The sequence below is a fragment of the Pseudoliparis swirei genome, chromosome 6, assembly GCF_029220125.1.
Source record: "Pseudoliparis swirei isolate HS2019 ecotype Mariana Trench chromosome 6, NWPU_hadal_v1, whole genome shotgun sequence".
In the NCBI taxonomy this organism is placed as follows: domain Eukaryota; kingdom Metazoa; phylum Chordata; class Actinopteri; order Perciformes; family Liparidae; genus Pseudoliparis; species Pseudoliparis swirei.
This window is the reverse complement of record NC_079393.1, coordinates 11,561,636-11,579,743: the sequence shown is the minus strand read 5'-3', so window position 1 is coordinate 11,579,743 and position 18,108 is coordinate 11,561,636. Positions and strand designations below refer to the sequence as shown.

General features: G+C 43.1%; 2 protein-coding genes and 1 non-coding gene across 6 annotated transcripts; 1 reads left to right on the top strand and 2 right to left on the bottom strand.

Moving 5' to 3' along the window:
* Positions 1 to 3,215: 3,215 nt before the first annotated feature.
* kif23 (kinesin family member 23) lies at positions 3,216 to 13,775 on the bottom strand. 3 transcript variants are annotated; one of them, XM_056417683.1, is made up of 24 exons: positions 13,704 to 13,775; positions 13,410 to 13,473; positions 12,727 to 12,855; positions 11,976 to 12,081; positions 11,695 to 11,831; positions 11,483 to 11,592; positions 11,222 to 11,392; positions 11,003 to 11,047; positions 10,232 to 10,344; positions 9,850 to 9,971; positions 9,653 to 9,755; positions 9,494 to 9,573; positions 9,292 to 9,411; positions 9,030 to 9,189; positions 8,409 to 8,570; positions 7,574 to 7,740; positions 7,302 to 7,475; positions 6,903 to 7,130; positions 5,809 to 6,036; positions 5,347 to 5,580; positions 4,639 to 4,727; positions 4,475 to 4,541; positions 3,734 to 3,804; positions 3,216 to 3,647 (listed from the first exon to the last, which is right to left on the bottom strand). In XM_056417683.1, exons 1-24 carry the CDS (start codon positions 13,715 to 13,717, stop codon positions 3,632 to 3,634), a joined length of 2,910 nt encoding a protein of 969 aa, XP_056273658.1. In that variant the 5' UTR covers positions 13,718 to 13,775; the 3' UTR covers positions 3,216 to 3,631. The 3 variants fall into 3 exon arrangements, with proteins under 3 accessions (XP_056273658.1, XP_056273656.1, XP_056273657.1); XM_056417681.1 differs by lacking the exon at positions 5,809 to 6,036; XM_056417682.1 differs by lacking the exons at positions 5,809 to 6,036; positions 11,003 to 11,047.
* LOC130196021 (Z30 small nucleolar RNA) lies at positions 10,064 to 10,160 on the bottom strand. The gene has a single exon (XR_008832170.1). It is a non-coding gene; the product is annotated as a Z30 small nucleolar RNA (small nucleolar RNA).
* Positions 13,776 to 14,379: 604 nt separating the features above from the next.
* ddb2 (damage-specific DNA binding protein 2) lies at positions 14,380 to 18,072 on the top strand. Of its 2 annotated transcripts, none has more exons than XM_056417127.1 (10): positions 14,380 to 14,681; positions 14,758 to 14,867; positions 14,982 to 15,173; positions 15,633 to 15,799; positions 16,224 to 16,323; positions 16,797 to 16,974; positions 17,097 to 17,242; positions 17,393 to 17,548; positions 17,639 to 17,684; positions 17,788 to 18,072. In XM_056417127.1, the coding sequence occupies exons 1-10, from the start codon at positions 14,546 to 14,548 to the stop codon at positions 18,021 to 18,023; spliced, it is 1,467 nt and encodes a 488-aa protein (XP_056273102.1). In that variant the 5' UTR covers positions 14,380 to 14,545; the 3' UTR covers positions 18,024 to 18,072. The 2 variants fall into 2 exon arrangements, with proteins under 2 accessions (XP_056273102.1, XP_056273101.1); XM_056417126.1 differs by having other exon boundaries at positions 14,755 to 14,867.
* The last annotated feature ends 36 nt before the right edge of the window (positions 18,073 to 18,108 follow it).

The following is an 18,108-nucleotide window of genomic DNA, read 5'->3' as shown; positions in this document are numbered from 1 at the left end:
TAAACAGCTGAAAAAACAAACGTTACCTCCGGGAGCCTCTGTGAGCCGGTGACTCTTTGACCCATCTGCTCGTCACAGAAAAGAGAGCGTGGGAGCTTCTACCTTTTATTAACTCTGAACACGGGGCCTCGTGCCTCCACGGGGCCTTTTAGTATGCATTGAGGCAGAGGAGCGTGAGGAGAGCGGGCAATGAAGAGGAGCCTGGCGGGGGGGGGGGAAGAAGAGAGGAGAAAAAAAGAAGAAGCCAGATGAGTCCCGAGAGGCCGGGAGATGGGCTGAATGACAATTGACTGGCTGTCAACACTCATCTGCATCCGCATATCTTTCTGGCTCGACACATTGAGCTGGCAGGCAGCCACGGCCTTGACACATGAAGACGTAGAGCACGGACCCGCTCGCGGCCTCGCTTTGCAAAGCTCTGCTCTCATGCAGTATTTACTTGTGTTTGCCACTAATTGGCTTTCATTGTCAGGATGTTGTTATCCTCGCCACGAAAAGACGGTAGAAGCCTTTGTAATGGGTTCTGGTTTAAAGGACAGCTGTGGCTGTGATTTAGCTACTGGCTTCGACATGCCCTTCAAATCAGCCGCCATGACGTTGGTATGATAGCGCTCTGCGAGCGACGGCAACAGGCATCCTGCTTTGAATGCTCCGCACAGCCAAGTTTAGAGAGCCACTGGGTCGGGTTACACTTCCATCACACCTATTTAAACATGCTCACTTCTCACAGGCGGACTCATTGCAGCATGGTAATCATGGGAGCAGTCAAGTCTGCTCAAGCCAAATATAGCAAAGATATCACAATAATATAGACTATATTTTATATGAACAGATCAAATGACTGATGTGAAATGAGTCCCTCCATTGACAAAAGGTACAGACCGACAGAGCTTAAAAGCATCTTCCGGCTCATTGTTTGGATCACCGCTGTCATAGAGCGATGTTTCTTGTTTCCAGTAAAACATCTTTTAAAACTCAGTGAACACACACCTGCTCAGCACCAAACAACAGGCTGACAGTCAGCAACTAAGTGATGAACACAGAGAGCGTTGAAGAGCTGAACAGACAGATATTTCCCTCAGGACTAAGTGTGGATTCTGTTGGACTGACATGAAGAGTCGGACAGAAACACGACTCCCCTCGAAGGCCAATGTGCTCAGAGTCCGCTGGATGTTTCATAACAAGTTTGCCAAATCAACTTGAAAGTCGATGCTGTAATATTGTTGTTAATAACGTGTTTTTTGCCGTAACGCGGCCACAAAAATGTTTTATGCAGGTTCAAATGATATAAAAGGGTGTCATCAGCTTTTGAGCCGTGAGTGAAATCAATAATTATGACAGGTAAAAAAGTCGACAGTGTGATTTTAAACCAGATTTATGAGCGGCCCTCATCCATAGCATAGGTTGGTATAGCCTGTAGCAAAAGGCAGCTTCAGACCTCTTTATCAGTCATTCAAGCTAAGAGTCAAATAAACATAGCAATTAGGCTTTCTCTTTTAACATCTGAGATGGTCTAATTGTCTGTGTGTTCAAGTAGAACATCAGAATCCCCTCCAGCACATTTAATAACATTGATAAGCTAAATGTGTAATTATAATCCCGAAGCTCTGAAATGCAGAATGATGTATTCTCACCCTGCAGTTGGATGAACGTCGTCTTTAAAGCCTTTGTGTGCAGTTTTCATTTATTTCCCTCAAGTGTCTCTTTGAAACCGGTGATGTTGATCAGGAGCTCGACAGGAGTTTCATAATAACACATCTTTATAATGTTCGCGCCACTTGTTGTGAAGGGCTTGCAGCGAGGAGCCGAGGATGACGGCACACCAAACAAGAGCCCGGTCAAAAAGCAGAGCACTCAATATCTCATCGGAGTGAATTTAATGGCCACTGGTTGCTCTGGGCTCTTGACCCTCTCCAAGAGGCTCCATGTTAGTCACTCTCCAGTGCTTTCCAATTGAAACCCAGCCAGACTGGTAGTTGATGAGATTTCAAATGTCTCCTCGAAGCCCGGATGACTGTACCACGAGCTTCAGCTGCCATGACACTGGCGACGCTCAGTCCATCAGGGGGGAAACTGGACGCTGACATTTTAGCACCTGGAGGTTTTGTCTGCTTGTCGTGGTTTGACGTCGATTGTTATTCAGGGAGTGATTTACTGAAAACGTTGCTTTTTTTATTTGTCAAAAACACAAAGTGGTGGAAAGTAATCAAGTACATTTACTTTAAAATATTTCAGCTACTTTTTTTGAGCACTTCCAATCTAGGCTATACTTTATATCTGAGGGAAATATAGCACGTTTACATTTATTTGACACGTAGTTATTAGATTGCAATTGTACTTAACATATAATCAGTATATGAAGTCTGATGCATTTTGAAGATTACCAGGCAACATAAAAACAAATCCTCAGTTGATCAAATTTAGTGCTGCTGATCTAATTTAACACAGGTTAATTTGTAACTAATGAATACTTTTACTTGCATAGTAGTTTTGTGGCATGGTATTGTAATACTTTGACCTCAAATACCAATGTTGCCTCTATTATTGCAAACGTCAAACCAGTGAAAACCGGAGATGCTTGTGGGTTGTGACCAAGCCCCCAAACCTGAGATGGGAACAAACCACCAGTTAAGACCAGGACGTCCTCGGGCTTTTAATAGCTGGGACCTGAAGGCAGCCAACCAGACTAATTTAATGTGGATTTATATACACGAGGCGTCTTGTTAACATAATGCATATCTAATCAAGCATGAGCACAAGGCAATTTCTGCTCCGTAATGGAAAGCAGACTTTGTTTATATGACAGAATATTGCCACAGCAGTCTAACGGGACACTACCTCTCTTTTAAAAGTGTATATTTTATTTAAAACAAGCAGGGAGTCTCTCCTTATTGGCCCATCAACAGTTCTGCTCGCTGCTAATCGGTTTGAAAGCAGCACAAAATTGACCCTTGAAACTGTCAAGCAGCTCTTCTCTTGCACAGCCACTTAGACTCTGTTTCTCTTCAGTGACATTCATGAAGTCAGCGTTTCTTGTCAGACCGTTAACATGCTCAGGACAGTGAGTCAGGCCTCACGCTGCTCCTACAATGTACTGCGGTCCTCTACTGCCATCTAGTGGGCGGGAATTAGACTGGCGCTAATTGCCCGGGAGACTATTATGCACCAAACGGTCAAATGTGCATTGTTTATACTTTGTATACACGACAAACTGGTGCTTCAAAGGAATTTTATTCCTGAGGGTACAGTGAAGGAAGGAAAGCTTCTCAACAGCAGAACCACATTGTATAAAGAGAATTCAAAAATAACTGGATTATTCAGTCTACTGTAAACTCGATATAATTTACCCCTCCAGAACAAAACCGTGTGGAGCAGATGAAAATCAATATTTGTGGCAGCTTCACAACGATTCACCATGTGTAAAAAATATGCAAGCAGAATCACAGAATACTTGTTATCTATTGGTTCAAATACTACGTATAAAATATTTTTACAAAACAGCTTTGGTGATCCATGTATATACACTTCTGAATATATAAAAGCGTGGAAAATGTTTAAATATTAAAAGTTGAGACTATTGCACAACAGCCGGGTGGGAGGGAGCGATCACTGGAGCAGCTGGCGGCGGCCGTCAGGGTTTTCTGCGCCTGAAACGTCAAACGAATCAAATGAAATACTGTTCAGCTATTGCAAAGCAAATGTGAGCGTTGGATGTGATCTATGGAAATCTCACTTGTTGATGGCATGATGCTCAACGCCAGGACCCATGTTGGAGCCAGCCCTCATCTCCAAAGCCACAGAACACTGCCAACAAAAGACACATTAGAACCCGACTCTACTGTGAGGCGCTGCGTTTACGTTAGTCTGTGTTGTTTGTGAATGTATCTTTCAAAGATGGACACTTTGATGCTTCTTCATCAAATGTCCGTCTCTGCCTGTAATCGCGGTGCGATATTACGCACGCTACAAGAATGGACCGGGGGCGAATTACGTAAATTAATTGGGTGCTTCTCCTGCAATAAATCCAATCCTGTGTCAGAGCTGTGCAAATTTGACTTTAGTGTAATTTTTGTATCTGTAGTTGGAGGGTATTATATTCAGTTCAAATGATTAATCACCCGAGACAAATTAATCAGCAACTTTATTATTTGTTAGTGATTTTTACTGCTTTTCTTGGCATGTGTGATTTATTAGCGTTGTAATCTTTTGGGTTTTGGTGAGTTGTAACAAGCTAATTGATGAGGTGTTAGTTAAATAAATAGTGTCATGTGTTAACGGGGGGGAAAAAAACGGATAATTGAGATTGAAAAAAGTGTTGGTTCATTATGACAAATTGAGTCCAATCATATCATTTTCTAACTGAAAGAACAAGAGATACATCTTATATGAATGCAAAGCCAAGTTCATTAAATGATTCATCCAAAACGAGTGATAGCGGGAGATTACTGAAGATTAATCAATATAATCATCCTACCCTCGTCTCCACATCGGTCCAAGCACCATCTGTTCCTGCTTCACCTTCGGAGGATTTTCTTTTACGCCTTCGGACACAAATTTAAAGTGACAAGAGAGAAAATGTTTAAACATCATTATAACGCCCGACTCATCCGCCGCTCCTAACTGTCTGTGGGCGGCTACCTGGGGACTGAGGTGAGCTCCTGCCTCAGCGTCTCGATGTCAGTGAACTGGACAGCCTGTCCTCCGCCTCTTGTTTTCATCACATCCCCCTGTTAAATGAAGAATAGGTATGATGTAACCGCGCATTACAATTAGTACATTCAGGTTCATATCAAACAAAGTGAGTTAACAAGTGCAGCACATGGTTTCCATACTTTAAAGCGGTTGGATACATTGTTGATCACTCACTTATCCCCAACATGCACTATGTAGCACGGGAAAGACAGAACCTGTCATCTATAAACATGCTCCAAAGACCGTTTATAGACGGCTTTGCCTCATTCCATCAAACTTTACAAAGGCGTTAGATATCTACAGATCAGAGGCGTAAGACGCTCCAGGAGACACTGAACATGTTTGAGAACATGCAGCAGACTTGGCTGGCCGGATACAGAGTGGGGATGTAATCTTCCTCCGTCTACATTGTGAGTGAATTAACAGAAATTAAGTCCAATTGACATCTTCCTTTGATTGTGAAACCGACTCGACAGTAGTATAAAACATTAACTGCTCCCAAGGTCAGTTATAGCAACTTTGTCTGTAACTGATGTTGGTGGATTCCCAATCCACTATTGGTTTGTTTACCAGCAAAAACCTCGGAAAAAACCAGCAACATGTGAGCGGACTGATAATCAGAATGAATGTCATCTCTATTTGCAGCGTCCTCACCTTGATGAGTTTGGTCTGTATTTCCCCATCAGAGGCGATCTCCTGGTGCGTCAACACGTATCGGTCACACTTGGACAGGACCTTCTCACTTGCTGAAGACACCTGGATGGAATTGGGGATGACCGGCTGCAGAACTGTACCCAAGTCCAAGTTGGACAAAGGCTTGTGGTCAACCCACTTCTCGCCGCCAGCAGAGCGAGAGCGCCGGTGGAGCGGCCGCACCGGCGTCGCCGTCTACAAAGCGGAGAAGCCATTGAAAAAGAAATGAGAACATGCATCCAAGTTGGATCACACTCTAACAACAATATCCATCATGAGGTGGCAACGGGTTGGAGAGGACTTCAGTTGGAGGAACTCAAATCTGGGGGAAACTGTCAAATATTCTGCCTGAGGATGCAGACACTTCTAGTCGGAACAGACATCAGAAAACCTCAAGCTGCTTCCTGTCGCTAACTCACTGACCAGGTAGCTCCTCTCAGTTAGGTCTAGATCAAACGAACGGGGGTTTGCCTCATCCTCCTCTCGAAACCGAAACAGAGCTCTCCTCCTCCGGCTCCGGAGGGCTGAGGAGCCGGCTGGGGACTCGGCTCTCGTGGGCGTACTAGGGGACCGGGAACCCTGCCTGCTGTCCTCAACCTCCTCAACTCTAGTGGCACTGACTGGCCTGACACGGGGAGAGTCCACAGGGCTCTGGGAAGCAGAGTGGACAGACTGCACAACGCCCGGTTAGATGAGTTAGTACACAGAAAGCACACAAGAGTGAAAAGTTACTGGTGGAACGGAGCAGCAGCCGATCACTGTGAGGGTGATGTTACATTGTTGGAGCACGTGGAGTCGTTACAACATTTAGTCGTCGGCATCATCCATTAATCATTTGGGTTATTGTAAGGACGAAATAGCCAAACATGATGGTTCCAGTTTCCTCGAATGGTAAAATGTATTTTCTTATATTTAATAGAGCCCGTTGCGGTTTTGGACTGTTGTTCGACCAAAACGTAACATCTCATTACGTGACTATGGGCTAAAGAATAGTAATTTTTTTTACGGTTTAATGTGTAGGAAAAAAAGCCAGTCACATGCCTACTGTGTGTAAATGTGGTGACAAATTAACACCTGAATTATTCCAATGTAGAGCTGAAACCATCAGACATTTGATGTAATCAAAATTGTTGCCAGATTGATCTTTAATTTTAAGATTTGCTTTTTTCAGTTTTTCATTGAAAATTGAATATTTGGGACTTAATATTTGAAGATGACATCGGGGGAAAGTTTCATCCTATTTCAACATCATCTGAGATCAATCAATAATGCAAACGAGTGGGAGTCGCAGCACCTATTCCAAGGCAACATCACAGTTACTACTTTATGACCAGATGATTGAATAAAAACTTTCAAATTAGTGAACTGCTGCAGGACTAACGCACTGAACTATACTTTATACACGTATACTTTATAATGCACAGGTGTTTATGTTCCAACATCTACTGCATCGCAATATGATTAGTCATGTTAGTCCAGTGAGGGAAACAGATAAACGATGTGCATCGTCAACATACAGGGACGGGCGAGGCGGATCTCTTCGCAGGGAGCCGCTCCTCTCTGGAGGGCCGCTGAGGCGTCTGGCGGGGTGGAGGATCGGGGCGACCTTGGGTCTGCCGTGGTGGAGGATCGGGGCGTCCTGGAGTCTTGCTCTCCGTCACGATGGCCTTGAGCTGCTTCAGCTTCTCGTCCTTCACCCAAAGCTTGTTTTGCATCTCCAGCTGCATCGCATTGACGCGTCGGTCCTACACAGCAAGAGGCAAAGTGTTAAAGCTCAACACCACAGACTGTCATGTTCCAATTTCCCCAATGATCGTTTGTACAAACACAAGAATCCACGACTTGCCACTTAAGGAAAGCTGCAGCACACACAAGGCGAGTGGACCGGCGTCCGTGTTATTCGAGGAGCAACTCACACATTCTTTGGCCCACTTGTGCTGCGTGTCAGTGACCACGCCGTGCATGCGCTGCTCCATGCGCTTCTTGTCAGTCTGCTCCCGCTGCAGCTTCTGTTCTCTGGTTTCCAGTTCATACTTCATAGAGCGCTTGTCGTCCTCATAAATTTTTGTCGTTTTTTGCAGGATGTCAATCTGGAACAGGACCATGGTGGACGTTAAAGAAACTGAGTGACATATCTAGTAAAGACACTGAGCATTCTCTGGGAGGTTCTCGTGTTTTCGTCTGTCACCTTGTGTTCTTGCATCCTGTTCTTTTTCTCCAAGCGTTCGAGCTCCGTCTTGTTGTTCTGGATGATTTTGTCCTTATCCGCCAGTTTGCCATTTTGCGCATGAATTAAATCATCCTTAGAAATTTGGTTGTTGTCCAAGTCTTGAAGCATGGACTTCATCCTGTTGGCTAAAATAACACAAAGGAGTGAACATGTGAGCAGAGTTAGGAAACTATTCAAGTAACCTGAACAATAATAATAAAGTTTATTATGTACATTGCACATCTCACAGACAAAAGGTCACAGAGTGCTGTACAGGGGTCACGAAAAAAGCGAAAACATCAAACCATGTGACCATAACAGGGGTAAAAAAAACATAACAGGTAAGAAAGCATAATAATACACACTAAATGATACAATACCCCTTAAAATAGACACTAAAACTGCTAAAAAAGCAAGCCCTAGAGCAGGGGTCAGGAACCTTTTTGACTGGGAGAGCCATAAAAGCCAAATATATTTCATTGAGAGCCATATAGTATTTTTAACGTATAATAAATTAAATATGTCTTGCTTTTAATGCGACTGCTGGTGCTGCCTCAAAAGCTCCGTCTCCACGGGTCTTAAGGAGCGTGTGGGACGGACAAAAGATGCAAGTGGTTGGACCGGAGACTGCGGGCTGGTGAATATGAGAAAGTATCTCAGCCACATATGAATGATTCTGACCGTGTAGTGCCTTGTAAGTGAAGGTGAGGATTTTAAAGTGAGTCCTAGGGGAGTCAGTGAAGAGATGCGAGTGTGGGGGTGATGTGAGACCGCCGACAAGCAAAGCTGTGGGGTGAGGGTTGAGCTCAGGCACCTGCATTGTTGTATTCGTCAATCATCATCTGCCTGATCCTGTGTCTGTTCTGCAGAGCTTCGATCAGCCTGGGGAGGGTGATGTCATCGTGGGGGTCGTTCAGCTCGGAGGAAGGTAGAGGAGGGAGGCTCTGCACCAGGTGGTTTATCACCGAGGGCACATCTAAAAGAAAAGTAACAAGAGAATTAACAACTCCTCTTTTCTATTCCAAATATGTTCTTCAGTAAATGAGGGCTTTCTTAAATGTGAGAACTAATGCCATTGTACATTCATATAACCAGAAGGCACACGCACAAGCTTGATAGGAATTTGAGTAAATTAACTGAAGGAATGAGCATAAGCTCAGCAGCTAGGCGTACAAAACAAAAGAGAAATAGACCCAAACCTGAATCTTCTGCTTCACCCTGATCCTCTTTGAGGTGGTATGATTACAATTAGAAGAGTCATGGGGCTACGGTTCATTGAATGACTTAATTTAAAGTGTTCCCTTTTTTGTTTTATAAAATATTCATCCCATCATCAGGCTCGTCTTACATTTGTTCCAACATTACATTCTATGAAAGATTATTTATTCACTACATACTATATTTTACAGATTAGTTTCTACAGTGCGTAACATACCTTTATCTATCGGACCACCGCGCTCGTCCAGCTTGCGGGACAGTTCCTCTTTGAAGGCCTGGTTTCTATGGCGACGGCCGGGGGTGAAGCCACAGATAGGCCTGTCCACTGGCCGAGCCACTTCCACCTCCTGGGTTATCTCTGCAAACCGCATCACCAGCTGGACAAACGGAGAGCATCGTTTGAGCGTCCGACGGAAAACAACCCGCATGGTCATTCAAACAACAAGAAGGGGACGCGTGACGGCGCAGGGAGAACGTACCAAGGTTTCCTCGTAGTCGTCAACTTTGGGATTGACACAGACAACCATTCGGACTTTTCCCTCTCCGTCAAAGTAGTTCTTGAACAGATGGGTCACTTTGGAGTCTCTGTAGGGGACCATCTGTCGGAGAGAACTGGCATCACCAACATGGTTCACCAGTAAATGTAACGACAGCATTCTGGTGCGTTCTGGTCATTCATACCCGGTTTGTGCCACACATCTGGTTTTCTCGAAGTATCTCAATGCACGTTCGCAGATTCAGCAGAGACTGATTAATGTTACCTGCGAGGTAAGAATATTATTTAATCTCATGCAACTTCAGGAACTAATTAAACTTAATTTTGATGTTTTAGAAACAAACCTGCTTCTCGTATACGCGTGCCTTCTGCCCCCGTCCGCCCGGTGCGCTCACTTCCTGCCAAGTCCACCAGGCAGAGCTGGCTAACAGTCACCTGGTTTCTATCCTGATGAACACAATCAAAGAAATATTTTTTAAAATGGTGCTTACAATTCATCCGAATATGAATCTGGGAGCAGCCATTTGGTTTCACAACTGACCTGGAGAATGTTGTCGCCGTCTGCGTCCAGAGGAGCCTGAGCCAGTTTAATGATGAGCACACTGTGGGAGCGACTGGACTCGCAGTTCAGGCGGGTGTTCGCGACCTTCCTCTTCTTTTGGCCTGCAACGTCATAATACAATCGACTTTTACAAAACACGATTATTCAGACAGCGTCTTCGCATGCAATTTGAACTGCTCTAAACTATTTAAGGCGGCTCAGCGAGAAGATTAACTGAGGTCATATCCTGGCCAGAGCCGACCCGGAGGCCGGCAATGCCAGGTCAGTCACATCTACTATCATCAGTGCAATGTTTTTCCGTACTCTTTTTCTTTTTATAAGACTGCTTTGACTACTAAACGCAGGTCTTGCAACCACGTACCTCTCCAGAATACTTGAAAGGCCTCCTCAGCAGACTTGATTTCGACCTCCATGCAACCAGACACATACATGTTGTGATTCTGATCCTCTCTCAGGGTTTTGGATTGAGGTGCTCTACGTCGAGAACACAAACGTGTTAGTCACTGACAACATGGAATTTCATTTTTCATGCAGCAGATGTGGAGAATCAAACATTCAGAGGGAGGGGGGCGGCGGCAATGAAAGGCAATACAAAGCATGAAGGGCAACACAAAGCAACAAGAGAGCAGCTTTACATTCAGGAGCTTCAACAAAGACTACAAGCAGCTGAAGGGGCGATGCAATGATTTTAAAAACTACATAAACACTCATCAACACTGGAGACTATTTATTTATTATATATCTTTGCAAATATAAAAAATATAAAGCTATTACAAAGTCCTTGGTGACATCTTCAAAACAGCCAGGTCCAAACCATTACAATGTTCAGTATATCATACAAAACAAAGAAAAACAGAAACGCTCTCAGTGCTGGAACTAGAGCATATTTGGCTCAATTGATTTATTTTTCTGAAGCCCAGCTTTACTTCTGGGTAACTTCTTAGTTGTCCTGACAACTAGATTTTAGTTGACCTACAAGAAGTTTCCGTATGAAGTTTGTGAGTTTGAAAATGTATCCAGTGTTGATTGGGTTATATTTACAATCTAGCCTGCAGCTTTTGGTGTAACAGGGAGAGGTAATTTTAACAAGACCACTAGTCTGATGATGTACGAGTATTCACTGGCCACATACATGAACTCAGTGTTCTGGCACACAGGTGTGCCTCCACCATTCCACCTAGTAAACAGAAGACGATAATTGCCTTACAGCTACTTTGAGAGAAAAATTAAATGAATAAAAGAATCTCTACAAACCACTACACTTGAACTATAACATTTGAATATCTCTGAAGGGTCTGATTAATCAGTCTTTAAATGTACATTGATATCTGAATTATGCTCCTGCACTCACTTTGGTTTGATTGCATCCTCTTGATTTTCCTCCAGGAGGTCATAGATGTAGTTGTTGTAGATTTCTATATAGGAGATGAAGACGCTGTAGCTGCTGTCCTCATCCACGCCTTCAGTTTTGTACGCCTCCTCTGACTTAATCATGTCAGCAATTTCCGGATCGGATCTTTGTCTGAAATCAAAGAAGTGACTTCCACATCAGTGTTCTGCCACAATGTAACTGAATAGATAAATAAATAACATTAACAAGACTGAGACTTACCTGGAGGAGGATGGTTTAGGAAAAGACATGTTTTCCCGCTTCTGGCGCTCCAGCAAAGCATCGACTTCATTCTGGACCTCCATGCCATTCTTGTCATCAGTCTTAAAAACCTGAAAACCCAGCAGGAATTCAATTATACAAATTTCCCAAAGCATCGAATTGTGTGGGTAGAAGAGATGATCAACAGCGCTCTTGAATGTGAACTCGCTTACATATCTTTTGGCCTGGTATGGTCCTATACTGTTGAAGATCATGTCAAGCGAGCGAGGTAGAAGTCCACCCTGGCCTGGAGAGCCAGTCATGGTGAACGTCTTTCCACTTCCTGTGACGCCATACATGAAGAGAAGACCTGCAACGACGAAGGACATTAAGTGGAAGAAAATGCAGCAGAATTACTGATATTTAGTATGAAAATAGGGAGATTGCTTTAGTTAAACTGGTATTGTAATTTGACAAATACATGTGGCTTCTTTCTGAAGGTTATAACACTTACCATTTCTTCCATGGATGAGGTCGTCGACTAGAGGTTTGGCCACATACTCAAACAGCTCCATCTGAGATATTGACACTCCAAATACTTTTTTAAAGGAATACTGTGTCTGCGAAGTGAAAAAGACAAATTTGAATATTTATGGGGTAATATGTTACATTTAAGTACACGGCTGACTTTATCATATTTTTTTACAGTCACATATGCTGTAAAAACAGACAAAATAATGTATATTTCCAAAATTAGACGTGCACTGTTTTGAGATCATTTGATTAAATCAAGAACAAGCAGTGCATTTGTCATCTATGGATAATACAATACAAATGTGGAACACCACATTGGGTATTTATGTCAGCTGGATTGTGTTTGACTGTTGGACTTTGTTGATTTTCATTGTTCTGAGTATGTAGTCACGGTTGAATGGACTCTTTGTAAGTTCCTTTGGATAAAAGTGTCAGCCAAATGAAATGTAATATATGTGGGATTGAATTTAGGAAAATTTCACACACAATTGATCCGTTTATTATTTTTTTATTTGACCAATAGTGATCCATCAGACTTTGGCTAGATGGACAATACTTGTGAATAGGAACCATGTGTGGTTGGTTTTGGCCTTTGCATGGGATTTGGTCACAATAAGAAAAATACCGGCTTTGTCCTTTAAATTAAATCAGACAGTCACATGATCATTGAAAGTCCTAGAACAAAAAGGGAGGGAAACACAACTAGTCGTGCGTCGCAAGGTATACATTACCTCTTTGTATTCTCCATTGCGGTTTGTTTTAAAGCCTTCTGGGGCGTGCAGCTGGATAGTGCTGCTGCTGATGACCTCGATGCAGCATTCCTCGTCCTCCACACCCAGAGGTCGTACACGACAGTACACCTGAGCAGAAGAGGTGGATGTGGTTATTCCTTCACTACTCCCAAGTTAATTATGTGAAAAGTATCAGCTGACCCTAGTAACAAGCCAAACATCCATATCTCATACCACAGACATAATAAAAGCTACAGTCTGTGCTGTTTGACAATTCATGAACTTCAGCAACACCGAGCAGTGATCTGATAAGTCAACTAGTGGGTAAGGCTGAATTAAGACCTCCATATTTTGTGGCCACTGACCAAATGAGCTGGAATTGAATGCTTGCAGACCATTTCATTTAAATTGGGTTTTTGATAAATATCTTATCAAGCAAAGCTTCTGTACAGCTGCATGAGTTTTAACAATTCGTGATTTTCATTATTGATTCCATTATTTTGTGGTTAACAAAGTTGGTGAATAACATTACATTACAAAGATAAGTTACAGGAGGTGAACGTGTTTATTCGTTCACTACTCTCGAGTATATGCACTAACATGAGTAACAAGCCAAACGTTCACACATCATGAAAGCTTTTGAGCCGTTCGACAAGTCTTGAACAAACTTCAGTGACACTCACCCCCACCGGGTCTTTCTGAGTATTGGACGGCTTTTTGGGAGGCCTGCGAGGGGTTCTACCCTTCCTGTAAAACAACCACACGGTATGAGTTAGCACAGTTGCCTCGGGTGATGCGTGGACAAAGCCCCCGGCTAACGCCAGGGCTAAGCTAACAGCTAGCTAGGGGACGGTTGGCTGTTTGGACTCCGTGGACATCCCGTAACTTAAACTGTTTCTCGACATTTAGCCTCCGCGTAATACTTGAAGGTCGTCAACTTGAATAAAGCGATTTAAAAACAAATCAAATCTACTCACGCCTGTCTGATCATTGTAACTCGCTGCTTCTTGTGCTCGAGGTGTTTTTCTTTCGTTCTTCCTGTTCCGACGATTTTGAAACTTCCCTCCGCCTCAAATCAGAGGCTGTAGTCTGTTCAAAACGAGCCGCCAGCAGCCAATGAGATTTCACAACAAGCGAACACGTGTTTCCGCCTTCAGCTCCGAGCCATTTGAGGAAACTACCCACACCTAAAGTATGTTACGCGTCACCGGATAAACCCAGACGAGCAAGAGCGCGCGTCAGAAAAGCACAAGAAACCATGCAAACGAAAATAAACAGCAACAAGGAGAAATTGAATTTTCACAATCACAGTATTAAATTAAAATGAACCCTTCTCGTGCAGTAGGAACCATTAATTCATACTCTCTCATGCTTTAAAATAATGAGAAGGGGTAATTTCAGATTGCTGTGTGTATAAGTGAATTGTATTGTATCCATTATTCAAATTTAAAAAAAACATTTTAGGAAGAAACACATTAAAAGCTAGGACCGTGTATATAAATGTATGCAATAGTGTATACCACAGTCGTTACATACTCCAGTACGGTAGGTGGCGGTATGCATCTAAAATATGTGTATATATATATATATACTAAATGCAAAGAAGACAAACTACGCCCACCAAACACGTTACAAAACACCGCACATGTTCACTGTTGCGTTATGCAAACACCAGGAGCTCCTGCGACATTAAACATTGAACAGCGCAGGTTTGCAGTCTGGTTTAACCCCAGTGTGGCAGCTGCATGAGTAAGTCTCAAATCAAATCCTCCGTGTTGTGTTGTACAATAAGAATCGTTATTTTTTTAAAGGGCAAAACATGAAAACGAGACAGAAGAAGTCCGCAGAGGCACTTGAATCAAAGGCTAAACTCAGAAAAAGAACCGGGGAAAGTTCTTCTCCAACTCTCTCCAAAAAACTCCCAGACAGAAAAGATGGAGAAACATCCAAAAAAGGTGTGCAGAACGGGCAGACAGCTTCAGCACGGTGCACGTGAAGTGTTCTGGTCGTGACAGTTTATTGTTCTAGCAGGACCTCCCGTTAAGTCCGCAGCAGCTCAGAAGAGAAGAGGGTACAGGAGCATCCTGCACTACATCTACAGGAGCACTCTGGGTCAAAGTCTCCACTCCCAGATGAGACAGGTGAGACCAGTGTGCATGTGAATCTATACGAGTTCTTTAAATGCATTAACATTTATTGATGTGTGCATCATTTCTTTCTGCAGTTTGCTCATTTAACTCTGTCGTCTCTTCCAGTGTCTGCAGGAACCTTTCGTTCGCTCGCTGTCGTCCTATCATTTCCATGGCGCTACCAGCCCCTTCAACCGGAGAATCACCTGTCTGGAGTGGCACCCTACCCATCCCACCACCCTGGCTATGGGCTCCAAGGGGGGTGACATCTATCTGTGGGATTTTAAGGCACCTGCGAAAAAAGTATTTCTCCAAGGGGTGAGTTCCTGCACCAGATACTTGACTGACCGGATGACTTGAATGAGTCGTTCAACAAGCGTTCCACTCTTTAGAGTGGTCCTTTTTTAAATCGTGCAACACTTTGAGGACTTAAATTTACTTGACAACACCCTTTTATTGGTTCTCTGCCTAGATGGGGGTCGGAGACTCGGTTACAGACATGAAGTTTAACAAGTTAAATCCTACTCAGCTGTTCACCTTGTCTATGAGGGGTGTGATGGCACTTTGGGATGACAATGGGTCAACTTTAACAGTGTTTGCCAACACAGACATTCTGAAGTAAGACATGGTCTGTTTTCCCTACACTACAATCAAAGAGGATTATAGGTCTGAGCATCAGTCTTCTTATCCAGGGGCCCTTATTGCTTTAATGCTAAACATGTGTGTGGTGCTCAAAACCGCCCTGTGATAGGCCTGCGCGTGTGTTCCTGTGCACAGAACGGAGCAGGTGACTTTATCGGAGGGATGAAATTTTGCCCAATGGACCTTTCCCAAGTCTACGTGGCTTCTGGTGAGGGCACGTTGACCGTGCAGAGCTTTGAGGGCCGCACGCCCACCGTCCTGTCCAGAACTCAAGACTGTGGCCACGATCACCACAACCTTTGGTGAGGAAACTGCAGAGATGACTGATGCTCACCTTAAAGAGATGCTGTGACCTTGTTAATGTTGTTGTGCTGAGCGTGTAATGTTTGCATCTCTTAACATTTCAACTTTTCATGAAATGTAAAAAAAAACTAAAGTGGTTGTAACACTGCATCTCTTGTTTGTTTTAGCCTCAAACATGATACGAGTGAAACATTTTAATACTCAAATAAAGAAATAGATGTCACTGGACAGCAATGAGAAGGAATATTACATTTTTTCATGGAGTCTGCTTCTAATATTAATTAACTTACTTCCTGTGAATACAAAGAAAATGTAAAGATTGATTTAGACATACAAAAAAAATCTGAAATCATACGTCTAATGTTGCACGAATTTATTTTCCTTTTTTTATCCAGTGAACTCATGTTGTTCTGTTTCCTCCAGTTGCTGGTACTGCTGTGTGGACGTGTCTGTGAGTCGACAGATGCTTGTGACAGGAGACAACCTGGGGCATCTTATCCTCCTGGGTTTGGATGGCCAGAAGGTTTGTGTCCGTCCCCCAATGAAGTATTTATTACTAAACCTGAACAAGTAGTTTTGTTGTCGAATCCTAAATGTGAAAATAGACTCCTCACAGGAGTCAAAGCTTAGTCTCCTGTGTGACAGTCCCTCATTTGACTCATTCATTCACCGCAATGTACTACTTCAACATACTTTGTTGCTCTTTTTACTACTACTAGTACTAGTATTTTTTTAATTATTATTTTATTTAATTTCCTTGAATTTAATTTGTTCTGCTTTGCTATTTAATTTAATGTGAGTCTATTTTATACATTGTAACCTTGTTTACTGCTGATACAACGAAAGTTCATCCTGGGGATGAATAAAGTGTATATATGTGTATGTATATATATATATATATATATGTGTGTGTGTGTGTGTATATATCTACTACTAAATCCATTAAAAAGTGTGTATTTGTTATCGTGAATTCCTTTTTGCTCTGTCTTGTCGTAGATTTTCAGTGACAAGTTGCACAAAGCGAAAGTGACCCATGCCGAGTTCAACTCCTGCTGTGATTGGTTGTTGGCAACGGCCTCAGTTGACCACACAGTGAAACTTTGGGACCTGAGGAACATCAAGGACAAGAAGAGCTTCCTCCACGAGATGCCTCATGAGAAAGCTGTGAACTCGGGTAACATGCAAACAACTCTTTCTTAAGGTTGTGTCTTTTGTCGTTGTGCAATATTCCTAATGTACAGGTTGTAAAGAAAATCTACATTATTTTGTAAAACTGGTATTGTCGTCTCCTCACAGCCTATTTCAACCCGCTGGACTGCTCCAAGTTGCTCACCACGGATCAGTATGACCAGATCCGGGTCTACTCCTCTCCCGATTGGTCGAAACCTCAACATATCATCCAACATCCACACAGACAGTTCCAGCATCTCACACCCATCAAGGTTTGTTTTTTTCCCTTGATGTGTAAGTATCCTTCTGTAACTTATCCTCAAGGAATCATGTCGACCATAAAACTAAAGTAGTAGTGACACCGTGATGTCGCACGAAGTGTTAGGATACTATTTGTGAAGACAGTTATTATTTGTCTGTAGGCCTCATGGCACCCTGTCTATGACCTCATCGTGGCGGGCCGCTACCCGGATGAGCGGGTTTGCGCTGGAGAGCAAAGGACCATCGACGTCTTTGATGCCAACACCGCTGAGCTTGTGTGTCAGCTGCAAGATCCCAGCGCTACAGGAATCAAATCTGTGAGAGTTTGTTTTTTTTAAACACCCGAAAAACCTTTTTTGACTTTAATGCTTTAGTTATTAACACATACTGTATCTATTTATTCACAGATCAACAAATTTAATGCATTGGGTGACGTGATTGGATCTGGAATGGGTGAGTTTTTCACATTTTTGATCGATTTTTATAATTTGATCAAACCAGTTCAGCCAGTAGAGGTCAAAGTGTGTCACTTAAGCTGCTTGATGTTTACTCACAGGTGTGACGGTGCTGGTGTGGGATCGAGACAAGTCAGTGACCGGTGATCAGCCCGAAGCGCAGGAGGAAACCTCCACCTCAGTGGGCGGTTTAGGAGGCCGGCAGAGGCGCTCCAGCAGGGACAGGAGAGCTCCTGCTGTGGATGCAAAGCTCAAGAAGAAACTGGCTACTCTGGAAGAATTGGAGACCAAGACTGAGTTTACCAAACCAAAACAAACACGGACGAGGAAAAAATAAACCGTGGTTCTTAAAAGTCTGTGTGCAAAGTTGTTTCTACTGTAATATAATAAAGATGTTCATGTTTCATACATGATTGGCATTT